The following is a 16,358-nucleotide window of genomic DNA, read 5'->3' on the forward strand; positions in this document are numbered from 1 at the left end:
GAGAGACGACCCTTTCCAATGTCTGAGCTTGACCAAGTGAGATATACCTGAAGATGGGTCAGGCTAGGGAAACCCCAAGGTTCTGTGAATCCACAAGAACATTAAAAACACGGCCTCAGCAGAATCTAAAATTACTTTCTATTCAGGGAAGGATGTAATTTCTAATTACTCTATAGAGTGATTTTGTAAATGAGTCTTAGGCGTGTATAAACTAAATGGTCTACATGACCTTACTCTAACAGTTAGAGGAAAGCAGTTCTAACGCCATTACATTATAGTTATCCACACATGTGATCTCGGGCACAGCAAAAAGACTTCACCCGAATGAATCTTTACAATCTTAAAGCCAAGGCTAAGTCATTCATCTGTGCTTCTGTTCCCCAAAATAAATTCATAATGTAGAAAACTGACGAGGCCACTCTAATAGGAAAGTGAAATCAGCCTTTCTACTGTGATGTTAATAAATCAACATTTGATAAAGACGTTAGGAGCCAAATTCCCAGTCTGTGGAAATCTTCTTAGTGAGTGGCCGAGCATGTAAATTTAAATCCAGTGAAATTACTAAAATAATTAGCCTCAAAAAAATGGATTTAGGAAAATGAGGTGACCCCAGACTAGCTTATCTACCTTCTCTAACAGAAATCACCTCTTGGCAAGAGATGTTATTTTTGGCTCAGCTCACTTGAAAATAATTTCATTTGCAATTTTTCTTAGCTATTTAATATAACAGGGGACTGACTCAAGTTGGTTCTGGTGGATAAAATAAAATCAACATGATGTATGACATAGCATAGCCAATCAATGGGCTTCACCCAACTGAGTGCCACAGTCACACTGCCCTGTTTGACCGACGATTTCAGCAAACTTCTTATCTCCTACCATAAATGCCACTGTTTCCTGAAACATGATTCTAGTAGAAAAGAGAGATCTGGAATCAAAGCCCTCACTGCAACATCTAGGTTGGGTGCCCATCACCTGACTGATGGGGAACTGTCTGCCCCCAAAGCTGTGTTCACATTTGGAACCCTGGCACTGGGTATCTGGCAAACATTTTAAAAAGACATCGATTGCTCTGGAGGAACAGTCTGAAACCTCAGAATACCGACCAAAGAATAAAAATTGCTCCTTCAATCACCTCACTCTGTAACATTTGCTTGGCCACTTGACTCCCTACCCCGAGAAAAGCATATTCCCCACACCAGGGTGTGTGGGACAAGATGGCCCCAAATCACAGGTAAGTCGAGTTTGGCCATAGGTCAAACTGAGCTCAGAATCCTTCCATCTGCTATCTTTCCAGCTTTGGGTTTCAGACCCGATTATAAATAGCATGATATAAGGGTAATGTGCAAAGTCTGAAGAGTTTTGTTCATTATGAAGCTATCTACACAATGCTCAAATAAGTAAGGGGATCTAGTGGAGTGATGTGTCTGACTTGGGAGGGGGAAAAACAAAAACGAAACACATAAAAAACGCCAGTCAAATCACATCTTTCTTTAAAAATTTCCAGCTAAAAAATCAATTAAACAAGGCCTGAGAATCCCTGCTTTCTAATGCCATCTCAACCTCGGTTTCAAAATTATACTTTCGTTAAAACTATCAAATAGACAACCCCATTGCCACAGTGGAGAAAAAAATGTGAGGAAAATGAACCACAACTTGGAGAAAGTAAGTGAAAAGGCATTTGCATTGACAGAGTGCTAAGTCAGAACAATAATATATCTAGAAAATACTGTGAAAATATATATCTCAAAATAGAACTAGGTTTAGTCAGAAGGCTCAGTAAAACAACTGCTTAAAAAGCTGATCAATAAAAAGGAGAGCGAAAATAACCTTTGCAGGTTTTGACCTTTCCTTACTTTCCTACCCACAGACCACCAGTGCTCAAGCAGAGTGATCAATGAGTCATGAAGAAGTGCTGGTATTTTTCAGGATCTCTTCAAGACAGTTTCCATCTTGGTAACTTGGCCCCGCTGTCTGATCAAGGCAACTGATGGATTTTGAATGTATTTGGAGACGCGGGCTCAAAGACCTCATCGTCATCTTCCACCCCTTCTTCTATTGGTTTCATCTTGGCAGAGCCCCGCTGGTGTGGGGATGGCACATCTGTCAAAGACACAGAAAGAAAAACCACTTAATGGACAGCCTGCCCTGATGTTGGTGTGATGTGTCAGTTATTATCTCCAAATGGAAAGTAAAATTTCTGGGAATCTATAGTTGGCACCGGGAATGCAACTTCTCTACAGATTGTATTTGCGATTCAATATTTCAATACAACAACGAGGTCAAGCAACGATTCTCAGTCATGAGAACACACGTGGAATGGATTCCACTATACATGCTTGGATGATATGAGCTTCTCAAACACACACAGTTTCCAGTGGGCTGCCCTAATGTCTGATTAGGACTCAGAATGCATGTTTCTGCATTAATATCACACATGGTGACTTGAGTTCCTCAAAAGCTGATATAACTCCTAATTTCCATAAAGAATAGTTCCATCCTGAAGCTATGGAAGCTAACACCATCTAGAGCACCACCTAAAACAACAGTTCTTGCTACCACCTGCCCAGTCACTTCCTGGACTGATATGGGAGAGGGAGAGGAGGAAAGTAGATGAGAGGAGAGGGTGACAGGGACAGGGGAAGCAGGTAGAAGAAAATACAATCTCAAGTAGCAGATGGGGCAGGGGCATCCCTAAAGCCTTGTAGGATGCCCTTACATCAAAGGAGCTAAGTAACAAATGACTCAGGAGTGCCTAGGTGGCTCAGTCGGTTAAGCGTCCGACTTCAGCTCCCGTGGTGATCTCGAGGTCCATGAGTTCGAGCCCTGAGCCCAGTTCTGTGCTGACAACTCAAAGCCTGGAGCCTGTTTCAGATTCTTTCTCTCTCTGTCTGCCCCTCCCCAACTCACGACCTGTCTCTTTCTCTCTCAAAATAAATATATATATAAAAAACAATAGTCAGTCCCTCATTTGTCCATGCATTTGTCAAATGTTCATTGAGCATTTACCACATAAGACACACCATGATTGATGCAGAAAAAAATACGGTTTCAGAGTAAGAGTAGAAGTTACTACAAATAGGTACATAGACTTATCAAGGTGCTTAATGAACAACTCCCAGGACAGCATAAACTCCCTTCCACACAGTTTCCAAATTCAGTGTCAGGATTTGTTGCGTCAGGGTCTCATCGGCCCCACCCACACTCGTGTGGCCCTCTTGCTGTCCTCTAACAGGATGGAACGGATGGAACGGATGGAACGGTATTCTGTCAATTAGCCAATGCTGAACTCTGGCGGGCTGTGAGGTTGATAATGGAAGAACAATGGGTGAAACCTGACTTTCCAAATAGCTGGTATAGAGCAAGGGAGGATAATGGAAACTTGCTAAAACAGGAAGAACTGCTGTAAGAAATTTATCAAGATCAGCTGTTAATCCCTGGCAAGAGTCAGCAGCAGACAGCAGGGCTGAGGAGGAGGGGCAAGGCCAGCAGAGCCACACAGCACAGGGGCAGGCAGCATACATAGTGGTCAAGGCCCAAGGATAAGAAAACACGTCTGGGTTCAAAGCTCTGCTCTGCTCCTTCCTAGATGTGTGACCTGCACTCCATTACTAAGCCTCTCTAGGCCTCAGTTTCCATTATCCGTAGAAGGGGATATTCCCAGGACCTGCCTCATGGCGTTGTCGGGGGATGAAACAAAATAATCATGTGATGTGCTCAGCACGGTGCTGGGCACACAGAGAATGCCACTGGATGTTTATCATTAACTGCATAGTCCCAGTCATGCACTGGGGAGATGCCACTCCCAACAGCCACATCATCCAACATAAAAAAAGATATTAATTACACTGGGCTGGACTTCGGTTTGGCTAATGTGTTTGTTGGACATACATGGAAACTTCATTTTCAAGCATTTACAGTCAATTAAAATACTAAGTTTTCTGAGCACCTAGCTCAGTCAGTAGAGTGTACGACTCTTGATCTCACGGTTGTGGGTTTCAGCCCCACGTTGGGTGTAGAGATTATTTAAAAATAAAATCTTTAAAAATAATAAAAATACAGAGTCTTTTGAAAGACAACTGCTGACATACACTGTAGAAAATAAGCCTCTATTAAAATGTTCCAGAACACAACTCTGTCATAGAGCAAGCCCGGCAGAATCTCCCAGGCAAGCTCTTTTTATCCTTTTTCATGCAGAGGACAACACAACCACCAAACACGAGCTTTAAATGGCATGTATACTCAGATGGCAATGAATGTCTGAGCTTCAAGTGTGAGCTTGGGCAAGTTACTTCACTTCTCGGTCCCTCAATTTCCCCATCTGTACAATAGGAATAATGCTATTAATCTACTTCATATGGTTGTTAAGAGGACTAAATGGCTTAATATAGTATATTAACTTGTATAGTATATATACAAGTAATAGTAATAGTAATATAGTATTTTAACTTGTATATAACGACTTGTATAGTTCTTACATCAGTGCCTGGGATGTAATAATCACTTTGTCCATTTGTAAGTCAATAAAATGAGTGATTAATATGGTCTTTGGAGGAGAATGGCCTAAGGTAATTAGAAAACTTGCTAAAATTCATTATTGCCTCTAGGAATGGCAAATGAAAAGAAGTGGCTCTTGTACTCAAATAGGGGTTTGTGTTTCTCAATCTAAACTGTCCCGAGGGCAGTAAAATTGTCTTAAAAAAACTGTCGATGGCCTTCATCATATGTCTAGCTTTAAGTAATGATCAAGCCTCATAAAACATTAGCTTAGGCTGAGTTTCCACAATCAGATAAAAACTCTCAGAGCAGGGGTGCCTGGGTGGCTTAGTTGGTTAAGCATCTAACTCCTGATTTCTGCTCAGATCATGATCTCATGATTCTTGAGTTTGAGCACTGTGATGGGCTCTGTGCTGATAGCACGGAGCTATTTGGGATTCTTTCTCCATCTTTCTCTGCCCCTCCCCCACTCCCAATGTGTCTGTCTCTCCCAAATAAATAAACTTAAGAAAAATTTTAAAAAGATAGAAACCAATACTTCTTTAAAAAAATTTTTTTAAACATTTATTCATTTTTGAGAGACAGAGAGAAAGAGAGCACGAGTGGGGTAGGGGTAGACAGAGAGGGAGACAGTATCTGAAGCAGGCTCCAGGCTCTGAGCCGTCAGCACAGAGCCCAATGCGGGGTTCGAACTCAAAAACACAACATCATGACCTGAGCCCAAGTTGGATGCTCAACCGACTGACCTGCCCAAGTGCCCCATTTAATTAAAACAAAAAAATTTTTTTTAACAAGAAACCAAGACTTCTGATTGGTACTACTCCCATAATAAGGCAGCTTCTTCCTACGGTCTCATTCTTGTCACTCTTTCTCTCTCTCAAAATAAATAAATAAACTTAAAAAACCTCTCAGAACAAACAGCAAGATGGCATATCTAAGAGTATTAACCAAATCAATAACGTAGAGCATGCGAATGTAACTGTATAACACACATAACAGAAACACACCCCGTGTGTTTTGACTGGGGAAGTAGGACTAATTGATCTGGTTTTTAAGCCCATCTATCAAACCAGGGGTGACATTCTATAGCATCCTGTGGCTGCTATCTACATGTGGGCCAAAATGTTCTCTGCCCTCTCAGCTCCATCACCAATCGGTGCATTTTCCTACTGAGAGAGAATAAAGAGGGGACCCAACACAACTGGAAATGACCTGGTGAAAACCTTCTGAGAACTTTCAACTTCTCTGTGAAAGACTTTATTTGGTCCCCACTACATTTGCCTCAGCCAAGGAAGAGCTGGGGTGCTTACTACATAGCATTAAAAAGACAGTAATGCCAGAGTCACCCACAGTCCTGGGGTGACACTGAAATGTGTCCAAGTCGGGCCTCCTTCCCCTTCCAGTCCAAGCTCTGGCAAACTCTCTGCTCCCCAAATCCAACCCACCCTTTCCATGTTCTCCTCTTGCTCTTCTCCCTACCTGGAATGGCCTCTTCACTTCCATCCCTACCTGTCAAATTCCTACCCATCCCTCACCATCAAGGTCAGACCCCACCTCCTTCCTCTGGAGTCTTCTGTAATTCCTTGTGTGGGGAGAGTCTATTATCTAGAGACCCACAGCCCTTCCACATTCTGTATTTCTTTGTGATCACAAGTACGTGCCTCTATCCCTTACTGGAAAACAAGCATGTTGAGGGCTGTAGACGTCTTCCCTCCTGCAGAAGTACCCCACACATAGCCAGGTCCTTGATGATTACTTAGTACAGGAGAATAATAACTTAGGACGTGAAACTCCACATGGAGCCTTCAGAAGGCTGATCCTGAGGATGAGGGAAAGATACACGGCCATCACCTTTAATGATTGATGGGTCAATTTTCCACTACACCAGTGGGGAACCACCAGCATTCCTCAAGCGCAGACTGGTCTCCTGCTACAGTAAAACCACACTATGAATGACTGTATTCTGTGTCAGGATCCCTGAGGCAAATCATTTTCATATAATTGACTCAACAACAGTGCTTATAGCCCAGGTTATAGCACGTGCTTATAGCATGGGCAACAGTGTATATAGCTTGATTCGACAGTGCTCACAGCACGGGCAAGAGCACCATCCCCTCAGGTAAACATCAATAAGCTTGGTGGTATCATCACCTGCCACAGAGTTTTCATACAATCAGCAAGAAGAGCCCCCGAGTGATGACAAGGCACTAGAGGCTGGGTTAAATGTTAGGGAAATAAAAATGGATTGGTTGGGATCTCTGACTCGATATTATTTTATTTCTCAGGAACTCAGTGCGCTTTTCAGAGCAATTCATGCTCACCACATCCATGCTATTTTTCTACTTTATACTCAAAAGGGAAAGTGAAGACAACCCGGACAGCCCGAGAAAGAAGAGTGGGGAGGCTGCTGTGGATGAACACCTTCCTCACCAGCAAGTGAACCCCTCGGCACAATCAGGTTCTGGCAGGATAAACCAGGTGGCCCTAACAGCCCTGCTCACATTCTTTTCACAGACTCTCATTTCAGGCTTGGTGGCTGGGTTGGCGCCCACAAGCCCCTCTGGTCCCACCACCGACCACGGTGCCCTGGCGCTCTCCCATCACCGGCAGGTGCCTGGGAAGGCAACAGGAATTCAGCCTGCCTTGTAGCTGCTGCAGGCTACCAAGTGCCAGCCGGATGCCTGAACCCTCAATAGGAATCAGGGTCGCAGAGAGAGTGCCCATGCTTTGTCCCAACCCCAGTTAGCCTGAGCCTCCTGTACCACTGAGGGCCAAGGGTGATGTTCACCCGGTCTAACTGCAGATGTGTCACTGTCACGGCCAGGAGAAAGGCAGGCTTTAGGGAGCAAGGAGCTCACCTGCCCTAGACCTGATGCTCTCTGACCTTGGCAGGAGACCTGCTGGTTCAGTGGAAAGACTCAGTCACCATTACTATGCTGCTAGAAAGAATTTCTTAGTCCACTAATAAGTTCAAATCCAATCCGGAGTGTGAACAACAACAAAACCCCTAAAAACTATTAAAAAAAAAACAAAAACAAAAATGAGAGACGGGGGGGTGGTATTCTGCTTCAAGGGAACTATCTTAACATATCACAAGTTGAACATTAATAAATTCTTTCTACAAGTTTGCTTGGTTTTTCATTAACTTTATGCACTGATGTATCATCAGAAATTTGCCCAGAAGGCCCAACCTTACCTAGAGGTAAGAATGTGGGGAGAGGAGAGAGGAAGAAATGGAGCTTATCTTCACTTAAGTGCTTTTTCAAATTACTTTTGCCCCTCAAGGACATTGCTATGAGGTACGTGACCTCTGTACAATGCTTTACTTTTCAATTTATTTCAAATTCTAGACAGGCAAATCATTCCATATCCATAAATTTTCCAGAAAACTGATTTTTATCCTTCTTCTGTTAAAACCACTTTTACAGCTGGGAGACAGAAGTGGTTAACTACATCCTTTGGATTTTTTTATAATTAAGAAGAGATAATTAGCATTATTTTCTGCTATTAGCCATAATCATCTTCTACTTGGCTCTGGGTGCCAGTTAACACAGTTTATTATAAAACTATGTAAAACAAATAGTCTCAGACTGAGCTGCAATCCAGATTTATCTGGTGTGAAATTGTTAAACAGTTATGTCAAGAGTTGCTGTTGCTTGGGGATGTTTCCTATTGCACCCAGTGGCAAAAAAATCTTCTGTCAAAAAGACGTCTACACCCCTTCCGTAGATCCCAGTGCACCGAGAAGGCACAGTCAGTGGAGCAGAACTTCCTCTGAGCTGTGCACCACTTTCAATGTGTTCAGCTGAGAGAGAGAACGGCAACATCAGGCAGCAATCCTGAGCAGAAGAAAGAAAAACTCAAACTCAAAAACAGGGGCTTTGAGCAAATGTAGAAGATGGAGGTTTAGAAGAGCCCTGAACCAAACAGTGGCCCCTTGCACTCATGCCAGATCATGGCGGGTGACAACACTTGTGGAAGATTTGGATCTGGGAGGCAGTCTTTCCTCAGCAGACCTGTTCAGATAGCAGCCAGGGCCAGATCCTAGTTGAGGAGGACAGGAGTTTGCACTGAGGTCCACTGTGTATCCTGCAAGTATAAGCACGTCACGGGGCTTAGCCTGCCCCACCAGACCCTTTCCTGTCTAACATTCCCAAAGTAACACAGGAAGCCTTTTTACATCAGGACCAGGGAGATCTTATGTAACAATCAGTCAAATTCCGGTATCCAGAGAAGTGAAAAATTAGGTAAGAGAAATTCCTTTTTTTTCTCTTTTTAAATTTTTTTTTCTTAATGTTTTTTTTATTTATTTTGGAGACAGAGCATGAGCAGGGAAGGGGCAGAGAGAGAGGGAGACACAGAATCGGAAGCAGGCTCCAGGCTCTGAGCCATCAGCACAGAGCCCGATGCGGGGCTCGAACTCACAGACTGTGAGATCATGACCTGAGGTGAAGTCAGACGCTCAACCGACTGAGCCACCCAGGCGCTCCAAGAGAAATTCCTTTTGACAGAATTCTGTCCTTATTAAGCTTATTCTACTTCGGTGTGCTTCTAATTACATGAGGACCTGAGGGAATCTCTTAGCAAGTCAAAGTAAACAGACATATTTGTTGTTCTTAAATTCAGAGTGAAGGTCACACCTGTTTCAGAGAATGAATAAGCAATCTCAAGTTTGCTTTTCAAATAAACAGAATATCATGATATGAAATTTGTCAAGTGACTTTTCTCTCTGCTTAAGAAAGAGTTTTTAAAAAGAGAGACCACTTTTGTAAGCTATCTAATATAATGTTATACGACTTTTTTTCCCTTTCTTCTGTTAACTTTCATGACATTTTCCTCGTTCCTTTCAAAGTGTTCTTATTTTTATTATGTTTAACCATCTGGCCAACTGCTTTAGCAAGTAATTAAAAACCTTACAAAGGGTTTAGAATTTTAATTAGATTATACAATTTTTGATGAATGGGGATAGGGAAGGATTTAATGGTTTCTTTGCTAGAGAGAATTATCATCCTGTTTCTTGTCTTGCTTAAGTATATCATAGTATTTTTTTAAATTGAAGGATTGTGTTTGGATTGAAACTTTCTGAACAATAATGATGAAGGTTAGTATGGCTTTCATACCTAATTTCCCTTACAGAAACTCAACACCAGCACTGAAAACTCAAGCAAAGAAGTGTACAAATTATGGCAGATAGAGAGATCAAAGGAGGTTACTGGTTTCCATGAGGTTTTCTCTGGCCCAAGTGATCATTCCCAGATCAATTTCTAACTACTCACATGGGTGGTCAGGGCCTTGAGCTGCACGTTGTGAGCAGCCAGGGAACAGTGGAAGTCCTGTAGCCCCTTCTTGCTCACAAAGAGAAAGCAGTAACGTCATGGTGATAGTGGATAAACTCAGAACAGGAAAGGCAGTTCCAGGATGGCACCTGCGCATAGACCCAGGGAACAACCAGTCCAAAATGAGATTGGGAGGTTCTGTGAGGAAGGTGTCTGAGAAAAAGGTACACAGAATTGATGTACTGAGAGAGTAGAGATATAAGAAAAAAAAAATACAAGAATGAGGAAAAAGAAAGGCAACTAGAAATATCTATAAAGACAGAAAGCAGCATGAAAAGGCATGGTTCAAATGTGAAGTAAGAAGTAAATTGGATTTTAACTCAAAGACAGAATGAGTAAGAAGCTAGAAGATACTAGGGATATGGTGAATAAAATGGCCCCCAAAGCAAGGCAATACAAAATCTTCAGGGGGGAAAAAAAAGGAAGGTCAAAGTATGAAGTAAACTGTGATTGATCTATATGCTGTGTGGGAAAGGAGAATCCATTTGAACTTGTTATTAGAAACAGTCTCCTTTGAACAGGAATCATGAGATTGAAACCAAAAAGAAAGAAATGTAGTCATAGCCCACTATTTGGTTCTAAATAAAGCATAATAAAGTCAACACTGTTTATTTGCTTAAACCTTGCAAAAGAAATCACAGAGAAAGCAAGGAAGACCTTAGAATGGTTAAGATGGTAAATGTGATGTCACGTATATTTTATGACAAAAATATAAAAAAAAATAGATAACAGAATATATTTGTTATATTTAGAAGTTAAGGACGTTTTAGAAATTTTTAGTGTTCAGAAGTTAAGGAAGAGACTCACAACAATGTAAAGGTAGAAGGGGAAAGAATAAGAAAGGGTAGAGATGCTAATGTCCTCACCTCTAAAAATGCTTCAGAGAGAAAACAAAATGGAGGTTTAAGTGCATCATTTACTGTTACAAAGGTATATATAATAAAAGAATAAAAACTAGTGATATAACCATATTGGGCAGATGGGCAAAGGGAAGTTAAAAGTGAGCTCAGTTAGGGGTGCCTGGGTGGCTCAGTCGGTTGAGTGCCGGACTTGGACTCAGGTCATGATCTCGCAGTTTGTGAGTCAGAGCTCCCTGTCGGGCTCTGTGCTGACAGCTCAGAGCCTGGAGCCCGCTTCGGATTCTGTGTCTCCGTCTCTCTCTGCTCCTCCTCTGCTTGTGCTCTGTTTCTCTCTGTCTCTCAAAAAATTTTTTTAAAAAGTTAAAAAACATTAAAAAAAGTTAGATTAGTAGATAAAGTTTAAGTGGATAAATCAATAAATAATAGGGCATTATTTAGCATTTTGGACAAATATTGTTCCAATGTGATTGCTCCTAGGGAGCAAATAGGTTGAAGGGAGGCAGTTCTTTTCTTTGCAACACTTTTTTAAATTTTACTATTTGTTATCTGTGTGTGTATATTAACTTGTTAATTTTTAAATTTTTTACTAAAAGCTGAAAAATGTGCAATTGTATAAAATCCCTTGGCTGTCATTTTACAGATGAGAAAACACTGTGTGAGGATAGAGGGCAGCGAATGGATTGGTGATGACAGGAGTTCAGGAGTCACAGAGCATGGTCCCTACTGGCTGGGGGACCAAGAAGCCAGAGAGAAGTGTCCAATTTCTCAACCCTAAGAGGGGAAAACACCACACCAACCTGATTGGGCGGTGGTGAAGATGAGACGAGAGCATGTATGAACGTGGTCAGGACGTGGCGGCTGCCACAGCAGTGGGTGAGTACCCCTAAACAGATTCTCTCTCCCAAATGGATATGGATATTTATACGGTAAAAGGCAAAACAAGAACTTACAAAAAATTTAACAGGTCTTTGTTTTGGGGCTAGCCCAGTGACCTTGAGCCGGTTACTTAACTTTCCTAAGCTGCTCTTTACTTATGTACAAAGTGGGGGCACTGCTTTTCTCTAGCCCTCTTGGTGGATCTGCGAACTGTTCCCTGGGTATTCCTGCTGCCTGATCATATCTCCTCTCTACCTCTCCATAAAATTCATGGAAAGCTTGTTGTTTATATGTGCAGAGCTGTTCACAAGGGGAATGGAACACAAATTGAGTTGAACAGGTTATTTCATGAGACCAGCCTTGAAACTAAGAATTCTGTATCAGTTTTTTGTAACTTTCCAGGTAAATGAATGGGTAAGATAGCCGAAAGAAACTCATCATGTCAGATATGCTGCTAGTCTTTGCAGATAAGAACATTAACCAGATGCAAGCTAACTTGAAGCAAATTTGTGCAAGTAGGTCTTATGAAATTAGTAGATTGTCCAGAACACCATGTTGCTATTGATAACAACAAAACAATCTGAAAAGACTTGTTCTCAGTAAGAAATATCTCTCTAAATATGTTGTAGTATCTTTAAAACTCCTAAATTTATAAAATTATATTACATTATAAAAATTATAACTTCTGAAAAAAATACACAGTTTAAACTAACAAAACCTTTCAAAGACAAGTTGCAACAGACTGCATTGTCTATACTGCCTCAGAATTTAAAAAACAAACACACAAACCAAACAATAGGTTATTTAACCCCAATTAACAAAAACAAAGTTCTACAACTTTTAGGGAAGCATAATATGCTCTCCTGTTGCCATGACGATGCCTGCGCTCGGCGTCGCTGATCAGCGATGGACCTGCCCAGTACAATCGATCTGTGTGTATGTGTTTTCTACACCATGTAGGGAGCTAAGCCTCATAAGGAAGAGAAGATGGCGAGGCACGCTGAGGAGCACTTGATCCATGAGCAGAGAGAAGAGAGCTTCTATCCACATGAGGGCATGAAATCCTTCCCACACGTTCTGGACGTCTTGTTCTTTCCTCCTTCTTTTCCCCAATCATGAGACAAGTAAATGAAGCAACAGGAAAGTGAAAACAAGTTAAGTTAATTGGATTACGGGCTACTGAATGAACAGGTAGGAAGCATTTTTTCTCAGACTATCTCATTACTTCACTTTCTTGTCTTTAAAGGATCATTTGAAGTGGAAGGCAGAATTTGTGTGGCAGAGTCGAGATCTTGCTCTGGACTTAGTTAGCATCATGTGACATGTATAAAAATAGAGTGCAGCGTAAGAAATGGGATCAGCTGCAATTTTGTTTCGTGCCTTCACAGGAATCTATGCCGGCCTGCAGATCCACCTACCAGTAGATGGGAAATACAAGAAACATCTTAATCACCACCACAGGAAAGCAATCAGCAAAATTACAGGCTGTGGGGAGGGAGTCCTACTCCTCACTACTTGAAGTAGTGAGTAGTTCAGAGACCAGCCACATCAGCATCGCTGGGGCTCCTGTTAAACATGGGGATGCCAGGCCCCACCCCAGTCTGCTGCTTCAGAACCTCTAATAAAATCTCCAAGTGATTCACGTTCACATTTACATTTCAGAATCAATGTTCTACAGGACAATCAAAACAAGACAAAACAAACCCTCTGCCCTGAGTGGCAATGACCCAAACAGCAGCTGCTCTGTGGCATCCCAGAGTGAGGAGGACACGGGTCTGGGGCAGCACCCTGTGTACACCTGAGGGAGAAAGCAGTCCCTTCATCATAGCCAGAGATTTGGGAAATTGTTAGTGCTGCATCTTCTAGTGAAAGCTAGTATACGTCTCTATGCAGGATTACAGTGAAGACTACATGTGAGTATGTACAGAGAGTACCTGAAAAAATAATAGCTACTCTTGTCCATAAATGTTTGCTCCCTTCTCCCCTCAGCATTCACGAAGCAGCCAGGACTGCTGAGAAGCTGCCATAAACGCCCCTTGTGCATGGCAGAAACCCGGAATGATAAGAGCGTAGTCATTTGTTTTAGGGGCCTCACGTTCATGAAGATCTACCACATGCTCAAAAAGTGGAAAATTTTGTTATTTCAGCCTAATAGTCTTATGAGATTGGTACTGTGTTCTTTGTTTTACATAAAATGTAATCTGTAATATGGAAGAGTAGATGGCATATTGATGGGTCTGGCAAAAAGAAGGCCAAAACAAAACAAAACAACAACAACAAAAACCCAAAAAAACAAAAAACTCACACTTTAGGAAATCTGAGCTAAAACCTAAGAAACAGAAACTAGTTTTTGATGAATTACATGCTAGGATGAATTAAATAATTCATAGTATCAATGATGTGGTCGAGTACTAATGTCTTTCATGAAACTGCAGGAAGTGAAGCCAGGAAACTCAGAACAAGGGTTGGTCAAAGGAAATTAGGTACGAGCGTGGCTTTGTTGTGCAATTCACATACACTCATGTTCAAAAATGTGCTCACACATGTAGCTGCATACATTTGTATCAATATGCAAGATTCTGCGTAATAAATATGAGGCTAAAATGAATAAGCAACTTAAGCAGGTTGTACATATTTCTTTTTTTAATGCTTATTTATTTTGAGAGAGAGAGTGTGTGTGTATGTGCTCACAAGCAGGAGAGTGAGAGCAAGGGAGAGAGAGAGACTCTCAAGCAGGCTCCAGGCTGTCAGCACAGAGCTGGCACAGGGCTCAATCCCAGGAACCACGAGATCATGACCTGAGCCGAAATCAAGAGTTAGATGCTTAACCAACTGAGCCACCCAGGTGCCCCAGGTTGTACATTATTTCTAATACAGTGAAAAATAACTAGACAAGGGGCCTGAGAAGTAAAATGCAATCCTGCAATCAAGGAGAGCACACTTCTGTACAAACACAGAAGTACCAATGATCCATGCAAGGGAATGGTTGTTGTTTTTTTTTTTTTAATTTTTTTTTTGATGTTTATTAATTTTTGAAAGAGAGACAGAGTGAGAGGCGGAGGGGCAGAGAGAGAAGGAGTCACAGAATCCGAAGCAGGCTCCAGGCTCCCAGCTGTCAGCACAGAACCCGACGTGGGGCTTGAACTCACGGAGTATAAGATCATGACCTGAGCTGAAGTCGGACACCTAACCGACTGAGCCACCCAGGCGCCCCAGGGAATGGCTGTTTGGATTAAACTCATGATTCACTAGAAGGAAGAGGGAAGGAAACAGACCAGGAGCTGTGGCCAGAACCAAGCCTGTGATGAGATATGATAGCTCATGTCAGGTTGGAAAGGTCATGTGACTTGGAGACTCCAAGTTCTACAACTAATAATTACTACAGTGAGATCTGAACCCAGGTCTGTACGTACAACATGAGTGATCAATCCACCTGGAACGTAGATTTCTGGTGGCACAAACAATACAAATGTTAATCTCAAACACGTGTTTAATTCTATTTAAACAACATACTCTAGATAAACATTTTATAAAATGTTATTTTACTCCCCAAAGATTTGGATTATACAATAAAATACTACAGAAAAACAAAAATTTATTAATTATTATTATTTAATTCCCTTTCTGCTGACATTTCATACTATAGTAATCACTATACATGTAATTAAGACGGGTCCATTTGAAAATGCTTACTGACCGCCAAACTGTTTCAACAAGCCAGATAATGCATTTGATATGCTGGCAGATTGCAGAATTTGGTCAGCCTCAGTCAGTACTTGCAAAAGTTACTAGAATAAGATAAAACCATCTCCCGTTTCCCACTTGTGTTACTCCTGAAATCTCCTTTTGGTTCACAACACATTTCTGTGCCTAGACTTTGCTTTGGAAGCTTATGCCTACATGGCTTTCTCAATTCCAGCCTCTTCTGACCATGCAATACTTCAAGTCCTTAACCCAATTTATCTAAAGCATCCAAAGTTACAAGATCGTTTACATAAACATTTAGGGATTGTTGGATGTGTACCTGTATCTCCTTAAAAGTTACTTTGGATTAACACACAACTGGAAATATTAATAGTTCTTTATGCAGTGGGAGAATCTGTCTGACTTGTTGCTACTTGAAATGAATTTGTTCACGAGGCACCTGGGTGGCTCAGTCGGTTAAGTGTCCAGCTCTTGGTTTTGGCTTAGGTCATGATCTCATAGTTTGTGAGTTCTAGCCCCACATAGGGTTCTGCACTAAGTGCCCAGGGCATGCTTGGGATTCTCTCTCCCTCGCTCTCTGCCCCTCCCCTGCTCATGCGTGCACTCTCTCTCAAAATAAAAGAAAAGTAAACTTCGGGGCGTCTGGGTGGCTCAGTCAGTTGAGCCCCGGACTTCAGCTCAGGTCATGATCTCATGGTTTGTGAGTTCAAGCCCCACATCAGGCTCACTGCCTTCAGTGCAGAGTCCGCTTCGGATCCTTTGTCCCCTTCGCTCTGCCCCTCCCCACTTGCATTCTCTCAAAAATAAATAAAAAATTAAAAAAATAAACTTAAACAAAAAGTACAAATGAATTTGTTCAAAGTTCTTATACTATCAGTTTTGGGATAATCCTTACAATAATTTTAAGCATTAATTTTAAGCACTTAATTCTTAAAATAGTTTCTCTCATTTTACTTATTAATCTTCAACACCTGTGTCTTAAAATGTTACTTACTTAAAATGTTTTAAAACATTTTTAATGTTTCCAGTGTTGGAAAACTTGCCAAGGTGGGTGGGTATGTGAATGAGGTAACTCACAGGGGTC

At 41.6% G+C, this 16,358-nt stretch overlaps 1 protein-coding gene across 1 annotated transcript in view; it reads right to left on the reverse strand.

The window, feature by feature from the left end:
* Positions 1 to 1,710: 1,710 nt before the first annotated feature.
* Positions 1,711 to 16,358, reverse strand: part of BVES (blood vessel epicardial substance) — a 33,921-nt gene continuing 19,273 nt past the window's right edge. The window contains exon 8 of the mRNA XM_042985329.1: positions 1,711 to 2,103. Coding sequence (XP_042841263.1) covers positions 1,979 to 2,103 — 125 coding nt within the window. The 3' untranslated portion in view covers positions 1,711 to 1,978. The remainder of the gene's footprint in view (positions 2,104 to 16,358) is intronic.

Source organism: Panthera tigris, chromosome B2 (genome assembly GCF_018350195.1).
Source record: "Panthera tigris isolate Pti1 chromosome B2, P.tigris_Pti1_mat1.1, whole genome shotgun sequence".
NCBI lineage: Eukaryota > Metazoa > Chordata > Mammalia > Carnivora > Felidae > Panthera > Panthera tigris.